This window comes from Photinus pyralis, unplaced genomic scaffold (genome assembly GCF_008802855.1).
Source record: "Photinus pyralis isolate 1611_PpyrPB1 unplaced genomic scaffold, Ppyr1.3 Ppyr1.4_LG3b, whole genome shotgun sequence".
Taxonomy (NCBI): domain Eukaryota; kingdom Metazoa; phylum Arthropoda; class Insecta; order Coleoptera; family Lampyridae; genus Photinus; species Photinus pyralis.
Window position 1 is genome coordinate 8,071,084 of NW_022170510.1, and position 19,131 is coordinate 8,090,214.

Below are 19,131 nucleotides of genomic sequence, written 5' to 3' on the forward strand. Positions count from 1 at the left end.
TTCTTATTCGGTCCGGATCAAAGATTAATACATAACAATAAACAAAACTTAAGCGCATTTGATTAATGTGGTTGGATATAAGCTCACGCTCAACATTATAAACATTAATTCTAAAGATACTATCAACCAACAAATTATAAACAATATCCACCAATCACCAACAAACGACTGCAAATAAAAAAATGCAAAAATTTTTACATCGGGGACTAACTTCACGCCCAAAACTTACAAACTTACAAAATTTATTCAGAAGATGCTATCAACCAACAAACGGTAAAGAATACTCAACAAACACCAACAAACGACCAACAAACGATTACAACTAAAAAAAATGAAATATTGCAGGTGGGGGGCTAACTATACGCTCAAATTTTTGAAATTTGAATAATCAAAAAATGGTCAACCAACAAACGTTAAAATGTAACGAACAAACACCTAAAATCCGATTACAATAAAAAAATTCTGAAAATTCCAAAAGTCTGAAAATTAGCGGCATACTTTTACAATAAACAGGACACGAAGAATCGCTTACGATTTTCGGTAGGGGAATGTTTTGCCGCTCGGCTCGTATTCGGAAACCACACTTTTAATCCGGCTTATATTCAATAGCACTGATCCTTGAACTCGTAGAAATCGATTGGCAAAGGTTTGAATATCGCTGTCTCATTTCGTTCTCGAGTTCTCAACTTCATCACATAACGTGATTTTTTTTCTTTCGAAAAATGACCCTAAAGATGTGCATACAGGCTATAAATGCCAAACTAGCACATTAAATTATTTTAATTATGGAAAAAATCCACATCCATCCTGTCTAACTAGCAAAATCCTATTAATAATATCTCGTTTTTTTGTTGGAGATCGAGTTGGAGATGTTTGAAGATTAAGCTAGCTCTCGAGTACACTTCAAAAGTTTCAGTTTCTTCTGCCCGAAGGAGTTTTAGTATACAAAGAATCCTTTGTAACTTTACTATGAAGTAATTTAAAGTAAACAGGGATTTTACAAGTATAAGTAACATAATACAAAAATGTTGTGTGCTAATACTGCTAATAGGTAATTAACGTGAATTATTTCTACGCCTTTTTAAATATTACGTAGCTAAAATTGTGTTTCAGTTAGTATCGATTTTATCATGTTTGTATGTCTGAAAACACTTTACAAGCCATCCGATTTGCAGTATCGGAACAAATTGGGCATAGCAGCTTAGGGCACCAGCAGATGGGTCAAAACTTTTGCAGGAGAGGCTTTCAGATGATGTTTTTGATGGAGCGACTGCCATTACTTGTTCCAATTTCGACCTCGACCCTTTCAGCTCATACGCAGTTTGAAATTTCAATCATTTTAACATTTGTATTTTAGCATTTATGTATAAAAGGTTAATACTTTATTAAATTAAACAGGTTCGCACATTTTGATTTTCTTGCGGTATAATGTAAACTTACCAACGCGGCATTTGAGTTCATCTTATACAATTTCGTTCTACAAAAGGGAATTTTAGAATCAAAGCCAACTTTTTGTTGGTGAAAATCTTTTTATTTGTTACTCAGTTGTAAACGTTGATTAACAAGACAAAACGCAAACGGGTAAACGTCATCTTTAAACGCTACTGACTTGTAAAACTGACAGCTGACGTGTAAAAATTTTACAAGTTAGTAATCTAGTAATTTCATTGGCCAGAATTAATGCGAAGTCTCTGTTACATGGATCACATGATATTTTAGACATTTCTTCAAGATCAATTTAAGAACTAATTATTTACGTTTACAAATGAGTAACAAATAAAATATTGTACATTATACGCCAGGTAATAGTTTTTACTGGCTCTAGGAGATGACAGGCTCGCCTGAGGCTCGCCAGTCAACTTCTCCTATCGCCAGTAAAAACTCACTTACCTGGCTAATAATGTAAAATACTATAAAATAAAAACTAAAATAACAAGCTACTTTCATTCAACGCTGTTGTGAATTTCAACCACTTCATGAAACAATAATGTTTACAAATGTATTTACAGTAAATCCGGGCAAGTAATAAACTTACTATCCATGAAAAGTGTTTCTTGTATCCTGGAAAGTTCGCAGGATTAATATTATGTTTAACACTATTTTTTGTTCGAATAAAATGAGCAAAATTAGCATGGAGCACCGGGCAGTTCTAAAAGGTCATACAAGGAAATGAACTCGAGTTTATCATAAGGGCGTGCTGTAGTAACGCGATTCATCTTATTTTCAAGTAAAGTATCAGTTGAATAATTTCAACGGAGCCGAGACTCAATTCCCTCCATCCCCGAGACAATCTATTATTCTTCGTCTGTAGCCTACAACAATGTACCACTTGATACAGGGATTTCTTTACAGTAAATTGAAAATTTTTTTTGTACCTTGTACAGCCATGACAACAATGATCTGCTTGAAGTATGCAATATCGTGTTATGGTAATGAACCCAGAATTGAATTGGTGGAGTGCCAAAGAAAATTGCCACAGTTTTGGAATTTACTGAGTCAGTGAATTATACCTTTCGCAGATCCTCTGCGTAGATTCCGGGAGACGCGGAGGGCTGTGAGAGTGATAGGGTTTTAGAGGGTATCTGGAATATCGCTGGAAAACAAGAAAGTAATTGCTTCGGAGATAATGGGATCTTGCATTATTCTGTCGTCAACCAGTAACGCCGTAGTTGACAAATCTAGTCTTAATTTGAGAACGTATCCCCAGATAACAAAAATTACTGACGCCACTATTGCAAATAGCACTTTGCTTTTGATCTCTCCAAATGATTTGAAATGACAGCATGTATAACGTTGAGCCTAAGGCACATTTTAGTAAAATGATTTTCCACTCGATTTGGAAATGTAATTGAAAATAATCGAGTTGAAAAAAGTTAGACGTTTTGTCCGCTTCACGTACTCTGCAAATGTGCGTGCGTGTGAAATGCCACCACAGCAAGCGTATTGATATATGCCGGAAATATTTCCCATCAATTAGACCGAACGCAACGCCATTGGAGTGATAGATATATGGGAATAAACCATGTTAATATTGTTATAATTATTAAAGTAAAATTTTGTGGAAGTAGATAAATTAATGTCTCCATCCTCCACTGAAATTGTAACGTAGGTAGCTAGTCCATTAGGAGACTGAATCTTAGTTTCTTTAATGCAATTACTTAATGAAAAAAGTCCAATAAGTTGAAAGTTGGTTGTTTCATTTAATTAAAACACTTTCCTCCAAAAACCGATCAATACTGCAAATGTTCCCTTTGATTAGTGAAACTGTGACTGGGGAACTGTAAAATAAGGTCAATTTAAACCATTATTATTTTGTGCTGGTTCTTTCAAATGTCTTCGAGATGCCATTACATGGTTTAATAAATATTTTGCATCTAATCGCCCATTTCTGTGTTTTATGAATATTACGTGTTACATTTCTACAATAATGTAAGAAGAGCTGGAAATTCACGTCTGCAACATAAATTTTAACTTATTCCGTAAGTCCTAATGTCTGCTTAACTACGTCAATTGATAATACCTGATATCGATTACATATTACTGTTTTAGATATTTCCGGTAGGTAATGCTTGCTGCTTTGTCTAAAACGTGCCTCGGCAGATGTATTGCTTCAAACCTTGAATTTTTGAATGTATTATTCATATTTCAATATGTATTCATTTCTATTTCGACGCTTTCTTGTAGGAAAACGAGCACGCGAAATACAAAACGTTAGAAATATTGTTATTAATATGATGATTCTCTTTCGGTTCCATTTGGGAATTGTACATTATTGCATCTATTCTACTTTTAGAGTTATGCCTGATATAAATATGAAAGCATTAAGTTCGACGAGCGTACAAAATAATACTCGTAAATCAGTGATGCGGATATTCGTCTATTATATTTGTGAATTCGCGTCACATATTCATTACTATTAATTACGTCTTGCAATTACAAAATAAATTATATTTTGTGAATTCTTTTGGTTTTAGTAGGTATTCGCTAAATTAAAAGGAACCGAATCTGTTTATCGTTCGGCAATAAGGACCAAACAAAAAATTAGATAATAAAGTTAATTTTTAATTCATTTAACTCTATTTAATATGTAATAAGGGAGGAAGTAATGAAAATTTTCCATTATAGGCCCTGTAAAATGTTCGTTTACCTTTTGCGTCTCATCAGTGTGTCTTTTTTACAACAGTTTGATTTAGGTTGGTTTGCAGACGTATGCTGTATCTTAAAATCCTTTCGTTACTGATCTTATATGGCAACCCCCTACATTACTTTAGACCCAAATATGAATTAATATACTCTTCCTCATTTTGAGACGATGTAACAATTTTAGGAAATTTATTAAAACGTAATGTTACGCCTATGTTTGTAAAGATTGAATTTATCGAGCTTTTGGCGCGAGGATTTCCCAATGCATAGAATGAATCGATTTTAAGAGAGCGGAAAGTAAAGTCCTATTCTGGCGCTCTCCAGATATCAAACATTTATAGACCGTTTGTTCAGTCTTTTTTTTATAATTTAAAAATTCAGCTTTTGAGCTATTTTTTTGGCAAAGAAGGGTTTGAAACCGTAAGTTCATTTTCATTTTATTTCAATAATTAATTATGGTAATATTTTAGCTTCTTTGTTTTGGTTATTGTTATACCTATTTAAATATAAAATACCGAGCATCGGACCAATCGCCTCGCCATTTCGAATTAAGGACGTTTTACATTACCATCCACCCCAGAGCCGGACCAACCGAAAGAAGACAAGAAGACAGCCACTAACAATCGCAAGTAGCTTAATTACAACTTAGAGTAGCAGATTAGAAACCACTCAATAAAGAAAGTTAGCCGGTGCATGTGGGTGCTTTATTTTTTTTTGATATCAGAACAGTTTTATTGTTCATTTCCTTTTTGATATCGAAATACGGCACAACGAACTATAAATATAACACAAAAAATTGCCAATTACCTGCACATTGTCTGCACCATTTCTTCACATTTTGTTTGTAATTTGCCCAGTAAAATCGTTCCCGCATCTTCACCAAGATTTTCGTCACTCTTGGAGGCCCTCTCGATACACGGTCGTGCATCTATCGTATTACTCGTATCGTATCAGACATTAAATCAGGGCGCTCCCCTTGAAATTGGAACTGTTCTGCTTCTGAAACGAAATTCGATTTGCTTATATAGCAAAATTTAGTGTTTAGTGCCTCCGAATCTTCTAGAACGTTCTCGAACAAACACGTCGTCGGAATGATTGCGTCACATCCGCCTTCGTTCGTTATCGCCGATGATTCAAAAAAATGAACCTATTTCGCGACCACGGTCTCTTTTAATTATTCAAAGGTAAAAAATACTCGTACGGCAACACTTTCACACAGTCACCTTTCGTTAGAAATAACAAAAGCTGAAACCAATTATATGGATATTGTCATTGAAACTAAAACAAAACAAACTTACTGGAAAAGGTAAACAAGTTCATGTTACCAATGTACATTATACATGACGGCTTCAAATTAAGTTATTGCTTGATCCTCTTCTTAAACGAATATTTCTTACTGTATCGTATATGTTGTATAGGGAAAAGTGACAGTTTTTTCATACAATACAGACTTGATATTACTTTTCTTGTAGGTATGGTGCCTTCGAACTTAGATGAAACTTCTCTGAGTTCGAGATTTTCTTCAAAGGTGAAAATTCGGTGGGAATATGCGAGCATAATAGCTCGTTATTTACTACTGCAAATTCTTTCTAAACGTCTTCTCAACTACAACGGCCACCAATTGAAATTTGTTTTTAACACTTTTAAATTCCAAAACGGGAAAAAAATTTCACTTATGTTGAAATGTCATACTAATTATTTCTGGTAATGGTTAAGAGACGTTCGCGCAAAAGTTTTGTTTGTCACAAGTCCTTTGTAAGATGACCCCTTCTTGCTTGTTCACGGAGAAATCCATTTGTGTTAGCGCGCTAATTAGCAGCTAATTAAAGTCGTCCTTGATCGGTAACAGCTTTCTTTGTTTGTCTCCACGAGGCAATGCGCTAGGTTCAATTAAAATTTATTTTAAATATTTTTTTGCGCAGATTCCTAATCATTTTAATTTTACCCCTTTTAATCGTAAAATTTCTTTTCTTTGGAAAACTCGCGTGTTGTTAACACTTAATCCAAAGCTCGAAAAGGAAAATTTGGTTTCGGACCACCTTTTCTGACATGATGAAATTGGTTGGTATAGCTCACAATGGGGTCGCTTGATCAGGAACTGTAAAACACTAAATCTCCCCACGCATCCACCTTTTCTTATAGCTTTTTCGCGGTTTGAACCCCAAATTTTCTTTTGACCTTGGGTGACCAACGAATATACCTCGAAAATAGCGTTCCGTCAGCTGAAAACCTAAATTTTTTCGCGTGGATCCTTGTGAAGAACTCTTCCGTAATCAAAGACCGAATCTCTTTCAAATCTTCTCTGGATTAATCCCTACCTGTTTCCGTCGAAATCGGTGGTCTGAAAGAACACAATTTAAAACGTTTTACCAATCTTGTTGCAATACTTGTGCAGCCTTATAAAATCAGTATATTAAACATGCAAATAGTGCCAAAATGAACACACCAACCAACAAGTATTAGCACTTATTAGGCAGTTTGGAAGAAATGAAATGCAACTAACAGCAGATTTAGTTACTGTGCCTTTAGCACGCTCTCATATGCTGTCGAAGAGTTTTCATTATACATAATTTGTAGTAGGGGAGCTAGCACGAAATCCACTGAACGAGAATGATCAAAATTTTAACCGATGGAGTTCCATTTTGCCCTATCAGAGTATGTTAAAATCGATCGTCTGCCGCCTCAGGTCATACGACTTAAGGTGCTGCGGGTACTTCTTGCGGTACCAATTCTGAAAGGTTGTTTTTCGAAAAAATAAGTTATACACCAAATGAAAACGTTGATAATAGCTCTTAAAAAAATATTTAAAAAAATCGCGCACATTTGATAACTCCGTAAAAAAACAATACTTAGTCGGTTTTTCACGAACGATAGACAACATCCCTCCTCTTCTTATTCCAAACCATTCAGTCATGTTTCGACCCCCTTCAGTTCCACCTCATATTGCGTGTATTATTAGTTGCTGATCATGCTTCTTTCTCTCCAATCCACACCCTTGTCCCAGACAGTTTTTCGTAATTCACACAATCAAATGCCCTTTCCGGATCTACTGGACATACTCTTACAGTTCTTTCTCTATATATCTTTCTCCAATTGTTTTTACTACTGCGATTGCATCCCTTGTTCCCAAACCGGTATCATACAGGTTGACAATCTTCTGGCCACACTCCACTCTCGTAAATCTCATTAAACAAATCATTCGATATCTTCATTCCTGCTTTCTCTGAATCATCTTCAAAACTCTATCGGTATCCCATCTATCCCAGTATCCTTGCCATTATTCATATCTCTTATAGCATTTATTTCTGACAACAAAATACTCCCACCCATATCTTCCTCTGGTACTTCCGATTCGTCCTCTATATTTATTAGTTTAGGTTTTTCATTCGCTTTGTACAACTTTTTCATATATTCTTTCCATCTATTCAGTACTTGGATGTCCTCTGTTAGCATCTTTCCGTCCTCGCTTTCGATGCCAATAGCTATCTTACTTTGCGTTTTTCCTTTATCCCACACCATGTTTCTTGCTTTGTTGAACACGATGTCGTCTTTCCCATTCAATCAAGCTCTTCTATCTCTTTGCATTCATTTAGCATCCATTGCTCCCTCGCCCTTTTAGTTTCTCTTCTTAATTAATTATTCAGTCGTCGATATTTCTTTTTTAATTCTGCCGTATTTTGCCGCTTATATCCTTTCTCTCATCTTTTCAACCATTTCCAATGTTATCTATGCTCTTTTTCCTCTTGTATACTAAGCCACTTTGAATATCGCTTCTTCGTGCTCTTCCATTTGTGTTCTGTAATTTCATGACTCTTCATGACAACCTCCCTTTTCATTTAAACTTACATTTCCCTTCCTATATATTCTTTATCCATCTCTCTTAATTTTATCAGATCCTATTCCTTCATTCTTTTTGCGACTTTGCCTTTTTAATTTTATTTTCGTACGCCCCTTTCATTCCTTCTGCCTTCCACTTTACCTTCCCCAATACTAGCGTTTCAGTCCCCCATCACTATTTTGGAACAACCTCTCCCGCCCTTCTCCATCAGACATTCTATTTTCTCGTAAATTTTTTCTGTTTACTAGCTTACTTGTGTCTTTGCAACATTCAAAATAATTCCAGTAATTTTCATCTGATTGTTTGAAAGTAGACTTTTGTGGTGTTAAAATATTGCTTACTTAACTGTTTCCACTGTAGAAAAACGGGCTGTAATTAAATAGTATGTCATTTCCACGTCCAACTCTGGCACTTCATCAGACAGAAATTTGGAAAAGTTTAAATAACGTTAGTTTCCCAACTTATGATGGAAAGTAGAAAAAACTCTAAAATTTGACCGTTTACATTTTTTCCACGTACAAACTGGAACCGCATACGACTACGGCGATAAATTCTAATCAACTTGACCTAAAATTTATTTGCTTTGGAATTAGAGCAGTAATCCGTTGCCTATACAAAGTGATTGAATTCCCATAAAATCGACGTTGCCGTATTCAACACGACAAAAACACCTTTCCGAACAGAAATGGGTCATCACACTAAATCATTCATACTTGACCCAATAATGGCTGTTGTTCCTGTATGAATAAACGTTCTGGTTAGGCCATACGTAAACCATTAAATTACTATTCTTTTCCGAATTATCCATTTCTTAAAAAAAAAGCTCAAGTCTGACTAGAGGAAGATGAAAGCTCTCGTTTCCTAAAGTCGCAGTGAGCCTTGCTCCACTTCAATATTAATGTTAGGGTTGTAACTAGTAACTTCCTTTTGTACCGTTTAATTATACACGTCTAAAATAAATGTTGTGTAAGTGTGCTACAACTCGCAATTTGTCCCACGTTGTAGAATTGTATTCAACAAAAACGTCAGCGTTACTACCTTAATCCCACTAACCCAATTTATCTTCTGGATTTGCCACTGAATGATAACAAGTTAAAAAGTAATCGTAAACGATTTACATAAAGGGCATTTCTACTTGCATTCATTTCCCATTTGTAAAATGCAACTTCTATTAAAATCGTAAAAATCCGGCCACAAATATGAAAGATAGCGTTGCACATGGGCAATCCACTTTTGACGTGCTACTTCAATTTCAGTTTATGAGAAGAATTTCATTTCAATGCTTTTCTAAATAAGAAAGTTGGAACTGCGCCTGCGCAAACCTAAATTTTGAAACTAATGTTAGATTTTCCTTTGTTCCAAGCGCCTAAGTATCAAATTTCACTTAAATGCTTCCATAGATAAAAAAGTTGGCACTGCGCATGCGCAAAATAAAATTTTGAAACTGGCGCTAGATTTTCCTTTATTCCAAGTGCCTATGTATCACATTTCATTTAAATTCTTCCATAAATAAAAATGTTGGCACTGCGCATGCGCAAAACCAAATTTTGAAACTGGCGTTTGATTTTCCTTTATTCCATGTGCCTATGTATCAAATTTCATTTAAATTCTTCCATAAACAAAAAAGTTGGCACTGCGCATGCGCAAAACCAAATTTTGAAATTGGCGTTTGATTTTCCTTTATCCCAAGTGCCTATGTATCAAATTTCGTTTAAATTCTTCCATAAATAAAAAAGTTGGCACTGCGCATGCGCACAACCAAATTTTGAAATTGGCGGTTGATTTTCCTTTATTCCAAGTGCCTATGTATCAAATTTCATTCAAATACTTTTATAAGTAAAAAAGTTTGCAATTCGGTTTATAAATGGTCGAGATGCGAAAAGGGCACTGTGAATTTTGAATCGATTCGATTCAACTTTTGGCATTGCGTATTATATGGCTAAAGCTATGCCCATATTGAATTTCATGCAATTCAGTTCATAACTAACGGAGATGTAAAAGCGATCGAACATTTCTAAACAAAGTTATCGTTCACACGGACAGATAGATGGACAGACAGACAAAGGAACAGACGGACAGACCAACCGGCAGACGACAGATAGCAATGCAAAATTATAAACGATCTCTAGGATCGTTAATAAACGGCAAAAGTGTAAAATTATGGAACATGTAAAAAACGGTTTTTTGTTTTTTTTACAATAACTTTTTTTGTAAGCGGTACAGAAAAAATTCCTTCCTTGGTACAAGACTCGACACCATAACGAACCAAATAGCGAAAAAAGTAGAACAATAGCTCTTAAGATAAAGAACTAGTAGCGTCGCAAAACGAGCGGACGGACGGACAGACGGACAAAGTGGCCACAATAGCGCATTTTTTTTATTTTTGTGGAAATGCGCTAAAAAGGCCATTAATTGCACGAATCTAAAAATTATACACATATATACCAAATTGACTGTATTGTCATTGCAGAAAGTCATACAGATACATGGACAAGCGTTTGTAATACTCATTTTGATAGATTCGGTGACGAGGGTCTGCATAGCCACGAAATTGAATTAGTTGTTGGTCCAGCGAACCACAGCTGAAACATTTCAAATATATACCGGCATTTCTTAGATTGATAGAACGGCGAGAAAATTGGAGAGCGAACAAATAAATTTTGACCAATTACGGATTAAATCCTTTCAGTAACACTAATTCGTTCTGGCATTTTAACGTTCATAAATTTGGTTAAGGTGCTTACTAGTACAAGCTCGGGATTTACTGTTTATTAATCCTTTTGAGGCTTCTCCCTTAGAGCACTGAAATAACTTTTTACCTAAAAACGTATCTTACAGTCTATTATAATTTTGTATGAGAAAATTGTAGCTTTTGTCATTTTCTTATTTTGCTTCCGTGTCTTACACGAATGCTCTCCGTTTTTAATAATTTTTCGGAACATAGGCCTAATAGAACTCAAGTTTTATTTATTACATCGTGGTATTAAATTTTCGCTGCTGTTCTCTCTCTTCTACCAAAAATGTTGATATTTCAACTTGAGTTAATTAATTACTTACCACTTGGACGTATACAGCTTTAATTAATAACGCTTATTCCGCAATTAATTTTTAGATTTTGAATATAACCGAAGTTAACTCATTTTCGTTATCAATTATTGTTGTACTTAATTAACAGCATTTGAAGATTTATAACAGATTTTAAGTTTTCTGTTTTAATACGATAGCAGATGATCGTAACATTTCATCCTCCTTCTTTTGTTTGACTGTCTTAACACTTGTAAAGCACCACGTTTGTTAGACACGGCACAACCGCATGAAGTTTAATTATAATCAATAATCATAGTGTAAATAGCACAATTACGCTATGTTATAATTATGGTGGAAGACAACTAATTAAGCACAACGTATTATCCTAAACGTCGGGCTTCGTAATTTCTAATTAAAAGGAGATACCGGTGTAAGGTTGCAAAAAATTGAAAAGCAATAGTATATTATGTTCAAGTTTTATAAATGACACTTTAGACACGAGTTTCTAGAGAAGTTTATAAAACGCGTTACATACTATCTTAATTTTTTATTCAATGATACTATACTTTTTCTACGAGAATTCTGTTGCCGCTTGCGTAATTGCAGAAGGAGCAGCAATAACATTTTTCCTCCATTACTGGCGAGGAAATATTAAAGATCGGGACGCCTTTAGGGCCAAGTACTTTAATTTTGGAGAATTTTTAATTTTTTACACTAATCCAACTTCATTATAGTGTGACAACCTGTTAACTGATAACGAACAAAATTTTAATCCAACCTAAGAAATGGTAGTACCGAAATGAAATGATCCATAGCAATGAATGAAATACAACTCTGTTCATGCAAATAATTTTTATGGGTCGATTCCTTTAGGTAAAATTCAAACAAAATCAATTTGCGAATTTTCAAAAATAACCGAGTTTTGAGGGAAGGAAGATTCTTATGAATGATGAATCCAAACAAATGAACTTCAAAATTCTAGAAAGTAGTACTCTAAACCGTGGTTATTTATGCACAGAGATAAAATGCCGCTTTTTCCACTGCATTGGCGTTAAATGTTGCCTAATTTATTACTATAGGTTTTGATGTGAACAAGATGCACAAATTGATTAACTTTAAATATCTTCGAAGTATGCCGTTAAACACAAAGGTTTATTTCTAGTTCCAGAGGTGTGAAACGGTCACTTTCCAATAAATGGATCTTTACTTTCGCTTAAGGATTGCTGAGTGTAATGGTACGCGGTCAAAATACCACCCAACAGACACCTACTAGCTCAAATTACCATTATTTTCTTCTCTCTTTTTAAATTAATTCCTCTCAAGCCATGATTGCGTTCTGACTAATAAAAATCTTAACCAAAATTTTTATAAGTTTGAAAATTACGTCCGTATATTCCAATAAAATCGCTACTGAAATGTTGAATTAAAATTAACACTCAAAGTCAAAGAATATTGCAAAATCAAACTTTTACCTGGATCTCAAATCGAAATTCAAATTGACACACAATTAATTGATATTTATTCTAAGACACATCATGATAAAACCAATTTTATATAAAAATTTGTAAGAAAAAGTTAAGGCTAACAACCCTTTTTTTAATACACACAACCCGTTTACAAAAGGGGCAAATGAAAAAAAACGATCAATTCAAGAGATCTCAAAATAAAGGAATCACAGATTAGTCAAATTTATATCCTAATTATCTGGTTCGGGTAATGGGAATACGATGTACGACAAACCTAAAACTTTACACAGAACTGACAGTTTTTAAAACTCCCTTTGGTTGAACACGTCAAGTTGGTAACGCAATAACTCGTTTAAAGATGTTGACAAATAATCATAATGGCTGATAGGGTGATAAGAATCTTAAAATTAAACACTTTAACAAAAACTGCACGAGGACTATTGACCACAATTTCTTTAACTGGCCGCAATAATTTAGCGCAACAGTGACATGCGCTTTTTCAATCGACCCGCCAATACCATCATTTATTTTTAGGTCAAGCCACCTCCACTCATCCGTTCCATATCGTTGTTCTACGGCAATTCTCGAAACGCCGCTTTGTCGCCCGTATTGATAAACACCCGCCTTTGTTATCGTGCACGTGGCGTTGTTAGTAAATAAAGCCAATTAATTTGTTCAATAACGCTTTTACAAAACATATGGCCAACTTTTACCTTAGGTGGAAATTACGATTAAATATACTCTTATTTATGCGTTCTAAGATTTATGATACTTACTAAGGGCCGGTATTATAAAAGCACAGTTTAAGCGGAGATTAATCAATCGGCGATTGAACGTCAAACCAAGATTGAGAGCGGTTTCGTATTATAAACACCGTTGGAAAAGCGTTTGGTGAATCTCCGTTTGAGTTTATGATCCCTCGGATGGTAACACTGTGGGCGAACCAAGGACCAATCAGAGCGCAGAATTTTCAGTGGCCGATGCATCAGCTGACAGGTGATGATGTTGTTTACGTTCTTCGCACCGATCGCGTCCGCACCGCTCGTTCTTTTCGTTTCTGTGCCATTTGCCGCTGCCGCTGTGACTGTGCTGATCTGTTCATCCCCTTGCGAAATCGTTTTACATAGCGCTGTTCTGTCTGCCACTGTGCCAATGACAGACAAAGGAAAAAGCGAGTGGTTTTTACGGACGCGGACGCCCATCAGCAAGCGGACTGCGTTCAGTCATATTTGAAAATAAAGGGACGGACGCCTCTACTACCAAGAACAAGGTTAAGCATCAGGATATCATCAGATATGTTTTTTGTTTGCATCTATATCCCTAATCATTCTGTGTGAAAAACCTTACAGGTAATGAAGCTGGAGCTGGTGACGACAGCCTCACCATTGATGGGCAATTATTAATTAATTAACACACCCAGTTGCGCAAAATATGTTTGTTTGGGGGGCAATTAGTGCTCTAATCCTGTTTTCTAGGGATCTAACAATATCCTTGGATAACCGAAATCTCTGCCCAAATTCCTCTTCATCCCACTTGCCGAAATGATCAACACATTCGTTAAAATTTCTGCTCTCCTTCTAAGGAACTCATCCTCTGCTGAAGAGTAGAAGAATCATCGTCGCTTACTGCCCACAGTAACCGACCTCTTGCAGATCCAATTTCAATTATTTCCATTTCGTTATAAATCGAAACAATGACACAAAACAAAATAAACTGGTTATGATAACCTTAATTCTTTACACGTTCGCGCGTCTAATCTCCGTTTGGGCCCCAAATCCCGAGAAAATTGACGGATCGACTACAATCGGAGATTGAACTCTAGTTAAGACTCAAGCGGCGTTTATAATACGCGCAATCGCACTCAAACTACGATTGAACGCCAATCTCCGTTCAAGCGGGCTTTATAATACCGGCCCAAGTACTCCTCCGCGTACTCCTTTAAACCTGATATGTATTCAAATTATTTATAATAATTGTATAAGGGTGCGCTGATGTCATAGAGATAAGTTGTTGATTCTGTATTCTGTATTTTTGTAAATTGGTCAAAGTTTGTCAATCGTTAGAATAAAAGTTATTAGGAAGTCTACAACCTTTGTCCAGCGAATACATAACAAAACCCATAGGAAACCCGCATTTCTGTCACGTGCTCGGATTTTCGCACAACAGGGCGAAACTTTTAGGTCCGTAGAGATCGCTTGGCGCAATACGTTTATTGATATGGTACGTTATCGCCCGACATATCTTTGTTCAATTTCACTATGAAGCGGTACTTGTGTAAATTTTCCTATGCTTACCAAAATATCAATTCGAAAAATGACTAATTCTACAGAGACCACCCTTTACAAAACGAAGTTAAGAAATAGGATCTAAATCTCTAAACAAGACTGTAAATTATAATATTATATACGAGTATGTATTTATAATATAATATATGCCAATGCTTATTTGGCCAAAAGCTGCAGCAAAGCTTTAGATTTTTGTCCTTTCTAAACAACAGTTCTTGCAAATGCCAAAGTTTTGCCTTTCACACAATTTGTTAGGTTATAAGTAAGTAGGACGAGCATCCCGAAGTCTAACATTTTATCACTTTTCCTTAAGTCACGACTTGACTTAGGATGTTTATGAATTTAAAATATGTCTTCCCTGCTACCCTTACGTAGTTAAATTTTAGGGCATTCCATAAATACATGCTTCATCTCATTTAATTTGAAAGTGCATGTAGATTTTCTTTCACTATTAAATTTTTATGTCTATAATTAAAAACATTAATGGCCGTTTGCACAGACAAATTTAAGCGTAACCATTGTCTCAATAATCGTTGCCATAGATTTTACTCTACTCTTAAGCCAAGGTCCGCTTAAATTTGTCGGTGCAAACGGTTATAACTATCCTAAAATGTGACGTTACGATAGTGTAATGGATTATAAGTACTTTTCTTATTCCTCGCATGTGCTTAAGCAACATATTTCGAAGGATCCCGCTCAGCGTGTTATAATAAAGTTGATTGTTAAAAGTCGTAAACGAACCGAAAATTAGAAAAAATTTTCAACCGCATCCTCCAAAAATAAAAAATGCGGGCCGGTTGGTTCCATCAACCCCAACGACGTTACTTTTTCATGTGCACGAAGCACTCAATTTAACCATATATACCTACCTACCACTCTACCTGCTTCGGAAATGTGAGTTTTCCATGCGGAAAGAAGCGGTTTAGACGAAAATAAGCTTCGTTAATCATAACCGTGTTTTATGTTTTCTGCAAGATTAAAGAAGGCACATCTGTATTCAAAACGCAACAAGTCGTAAACAGTACGCTTCTGCACTAATTGAATCTTGTACGGTGGAGCATAAAAATGTGTGTTTTCTAAATTGTGCGGTTTGTTCAGCGATTTGATTTATAGGGTGGACGTCGGTATTCTACAAATTATAGCCACTAAACATTAAAAAGATTGTTCCGCTTAGATGGAGATCAATTTATTTCGCTAAGTAAAATTTTACTGTCTAACGAGCGTTTGTGAAATTAAAGTTGGATGGTCGAGTTAATTCTCTAGCTGCCTGGTGAATTATTTCACTTCTTCCCTTATTTCTACGCACAACGTTTCTTGGTACATTGCAGTGTAACCGCGTGTCTTTACTGCGATATCCTTGACATTTTTATTTTTGCATTTCTTTTACTTACTCGTTACTTAGCTCGTGCTATATCAATCAGTGTAGAGGTTTTGAAACCGGAAGTTGCAGTCAACCTGCCGCCATATCGAGGTATACTAAAATATTTTTGTCCTCCCTTGAACACCTGCTCCAAGCTAGTCTCAAAATATTGCCCTTTATTTCAAGCGTTAAGTTGATTGTAGATAGGTACATATGAAAACCTTTTCCCGGACAAATCAGAAATGAGAAACCCATTAAATGGGTGACACGTTTGTATACACAGTGGCGCATTGAAAACCAAAGAGCTGCTCTCCGTTAATTAAATTAAATTTACGAAAAACGCTCGGAAACGCGAATTTTGAGTTTACGGAGGACTTTTTACGGTAGAACTCAAATCACTAATTTCTTCGCCGTGGTACCTACGATTACTACGTCTATAAAATGCGAGGCAAAGTGACAGAGGAAGGGATGTTTTGTTGGGTCCTTCATCCCCTGAATTTGGAACGTATTTTTTTTAGATTTGATCATTGTAGTAGGTATCCAAAACATTTCACAATTTAGAATTTAGAGGTTGTTTTAGTGCTACGGGATAAAAATGTGAGGACGTACACCCTACAATATCCGAAAATAGTTCAATTCCGTTTTCGATAATCCACCCTGTATATGGTAGACAGAAATAATAAAGAACTTGGAAAAGTTATTGTTAGTGTGTTTGTACCAGAAACGTCCTGTTTAGCTTATTTTTTGTGTTTCTATATTAAATAATGGCGTATCTCAGTCTTGTACAGGGTGTTCCGAATTGCTTATTCTCGATAGTTTTCGAGGATATTTTGAGAATAAAAGAGATAGAGTGATGCGGTTTGCTCATGTCGCAATTACTTTTCAAAACTGTGTAGATTGGCGATTGATGTATGAACGTGACAACAGCTCAAAACTCCAAAAATAAGATTTCTTCTGCCATCTTTGATTGTGAAAGAAAAATGTTTGATTGAAATGGTTTGGAACTGATTTTGATAAAAATAAGTGTGCACGAGAAAGAAGAAAGCTGAGCTTAATTTTTTTATTACGCTATGATTTACCACAAACAAAAATATAATAATAAATCAATATTCTACAGCTATAACTTCTCGTCTTTCAAAAACTATTTTTATATATTTCAGTACAGTTAATTTAAGAAAATAAATAACGCTTGTGTCTTCTTTTTCAGGCTCTTCTGCAGGCTCACGATGTGGTGGCACACGAAATTTACGGTGAAGATGCAATGCGAGTTACACCGCCTCCTCTACTTCCATATCTCAATGGGGGTGAAGAACTCGACGGTACCAATGGAGAGGTGGAGATGGAAAACGTCACGAGGGTCCGATTGGTTCAGTTTCAAAAAAATACAGATGAACCTATGGTAAGATACTTCTGTGACACTAACTTTTGAGCCACATAAAAAATAAATGCAATGCCCCACGTTGGAGAAGTAAATAATAATGCTGTGTGCAATGGCCCGGCTAAAATGAAACATACACAAAACGTCTTAAACCTAGCTAGCTCCCTTATTAAATTTCTCCCAGGACACATCCGAATCCCGTCACAATAAAAAATTTCAATTTCGACTTCAAATTCTAAAGCAAATAATGACCGGGATCAGATTCCTTAAGTTCCAAAAGGATTACTTACACAAATTTGTAGGCACCTGAATTAAACATTGAGTACGGATCTACAAAATTAATCATAGTTAAGAATGAGACATTTATCTCGAACGTTAAAGGGTTCGAATTTACATGAATTCGCACAATCAAAATTTCTTTTAGACACACAAATCAAATTAATCATAACATTCTAACAATCGAAACGGATTACAACTAGGTCCGTTTACACATCCCGCATAATCGTTCGATCAACAATTAAATAAAATAATTAAAAGGTAAACTGCTTACAGTTTTATGTTAAAATCCCAAAAAAATTCGAGAAAAAAACCACTAATTGCGACACGTATCGCACTAACTTGTTTTTCTTTAACTTATCGTCTCTTCAGGTCATGGGAACGTAATTTTACTCAATTTGGATCAAACTGGCTGACCAAACACACGACAGATGAAACGACGGCTGTCCGGCAACAGTAGACGACAGCTTCAATTATAAAATAAAAACTTCCAAACTTTTACGTACGTCTTCTTAAAACTTTAAGTCGAACTTGGCTGACTTCCTAATTATTACGTAATGAGCTTTACCTAACGAACAATGCGAAACCTAACGCACGACGCGCTTTCAACGAACAGCAACTCGACCTCGAATTTAGCGGAAAGACCCCTTTCTTACGCCCTCTTCAGTATTTAACGGGTCTTCTCTCTTTTCACAATTCAAAAAACTTCATCCAATTAACGGAACGTAGCAACACGATAGCCAGTCTTCGTTCCTATACGCTCTTTAAAGTCGCGAATCCCAATTTTACGCGGAATTCTCTTATCTCAGATAACAATTTTCTATGAAATCACGCAGTTTTCTCCCTGATAAAATGCTGTGTTACCGCTAATAAATTACCTTTTAACAAATATAATCAAATTTTCATTTTTTGGAAACTATTGTTTTTAATTGGTAGCTATCCATCTTATAACGACTCAAAACGGGGTGATATTGACTAAGTGGATTGATAAAGACACTAAACCTTCTTTTAATTATTTCCGTTTCTACAAAAGATATGTTGATGACATTCTTGTGGTCTTTGGGGGTGATAGGTCTGAGCTTAATCAGTGCTTTGAAATATTAAATTCTCTTCACCCCAATATCAAATTTACTCTAGAAATTGAGTCTAATAAGCCTATTAATTTCTTGGACCTGTCATTGACTAGAGGCACTTCGAGGGTGGAAATCGGCATCTATCGAAAACCTACCACCACTGACCATGTTATCCCATATCACTACAGTCATCCTCTCTCACACAAACTTGCTTCCTTCAGATTCTTCTTTCACAGACTCCTTTCCCTTGACCTTTCCGAACCTTTTTACTTGAAAGAACTAGAC

At 35.6% G+C, this 19,131-nt stretch overlaps 1 protein-coding gene across 6 annotated transcripts in view; it reads left to right on the forward strand.

The window, feature by feature from the left end:
- Nucleotides 1-19,131, forward strand: part of LOC116166835 (peripheral plasma membrane protein CASK) — a 72,402-nt gene that overhangs the window by 34,921 nt on the left and 18,350 nt on the right. For all 6 annotated transcript variants that reach the window (XM_031481992.1, XM_031481993.1, XM_031481994.1 and 3 more), the window contains one exon: nt 17,327-17,518. In XM_031481992.1, the coding sequence (XP_031337852.1) occupies nt 17,327-17,518 (192 nt within the window). The remainder of the gene's footprint in view (nt 1-17,326; nt 17,519-19,131) is intronic.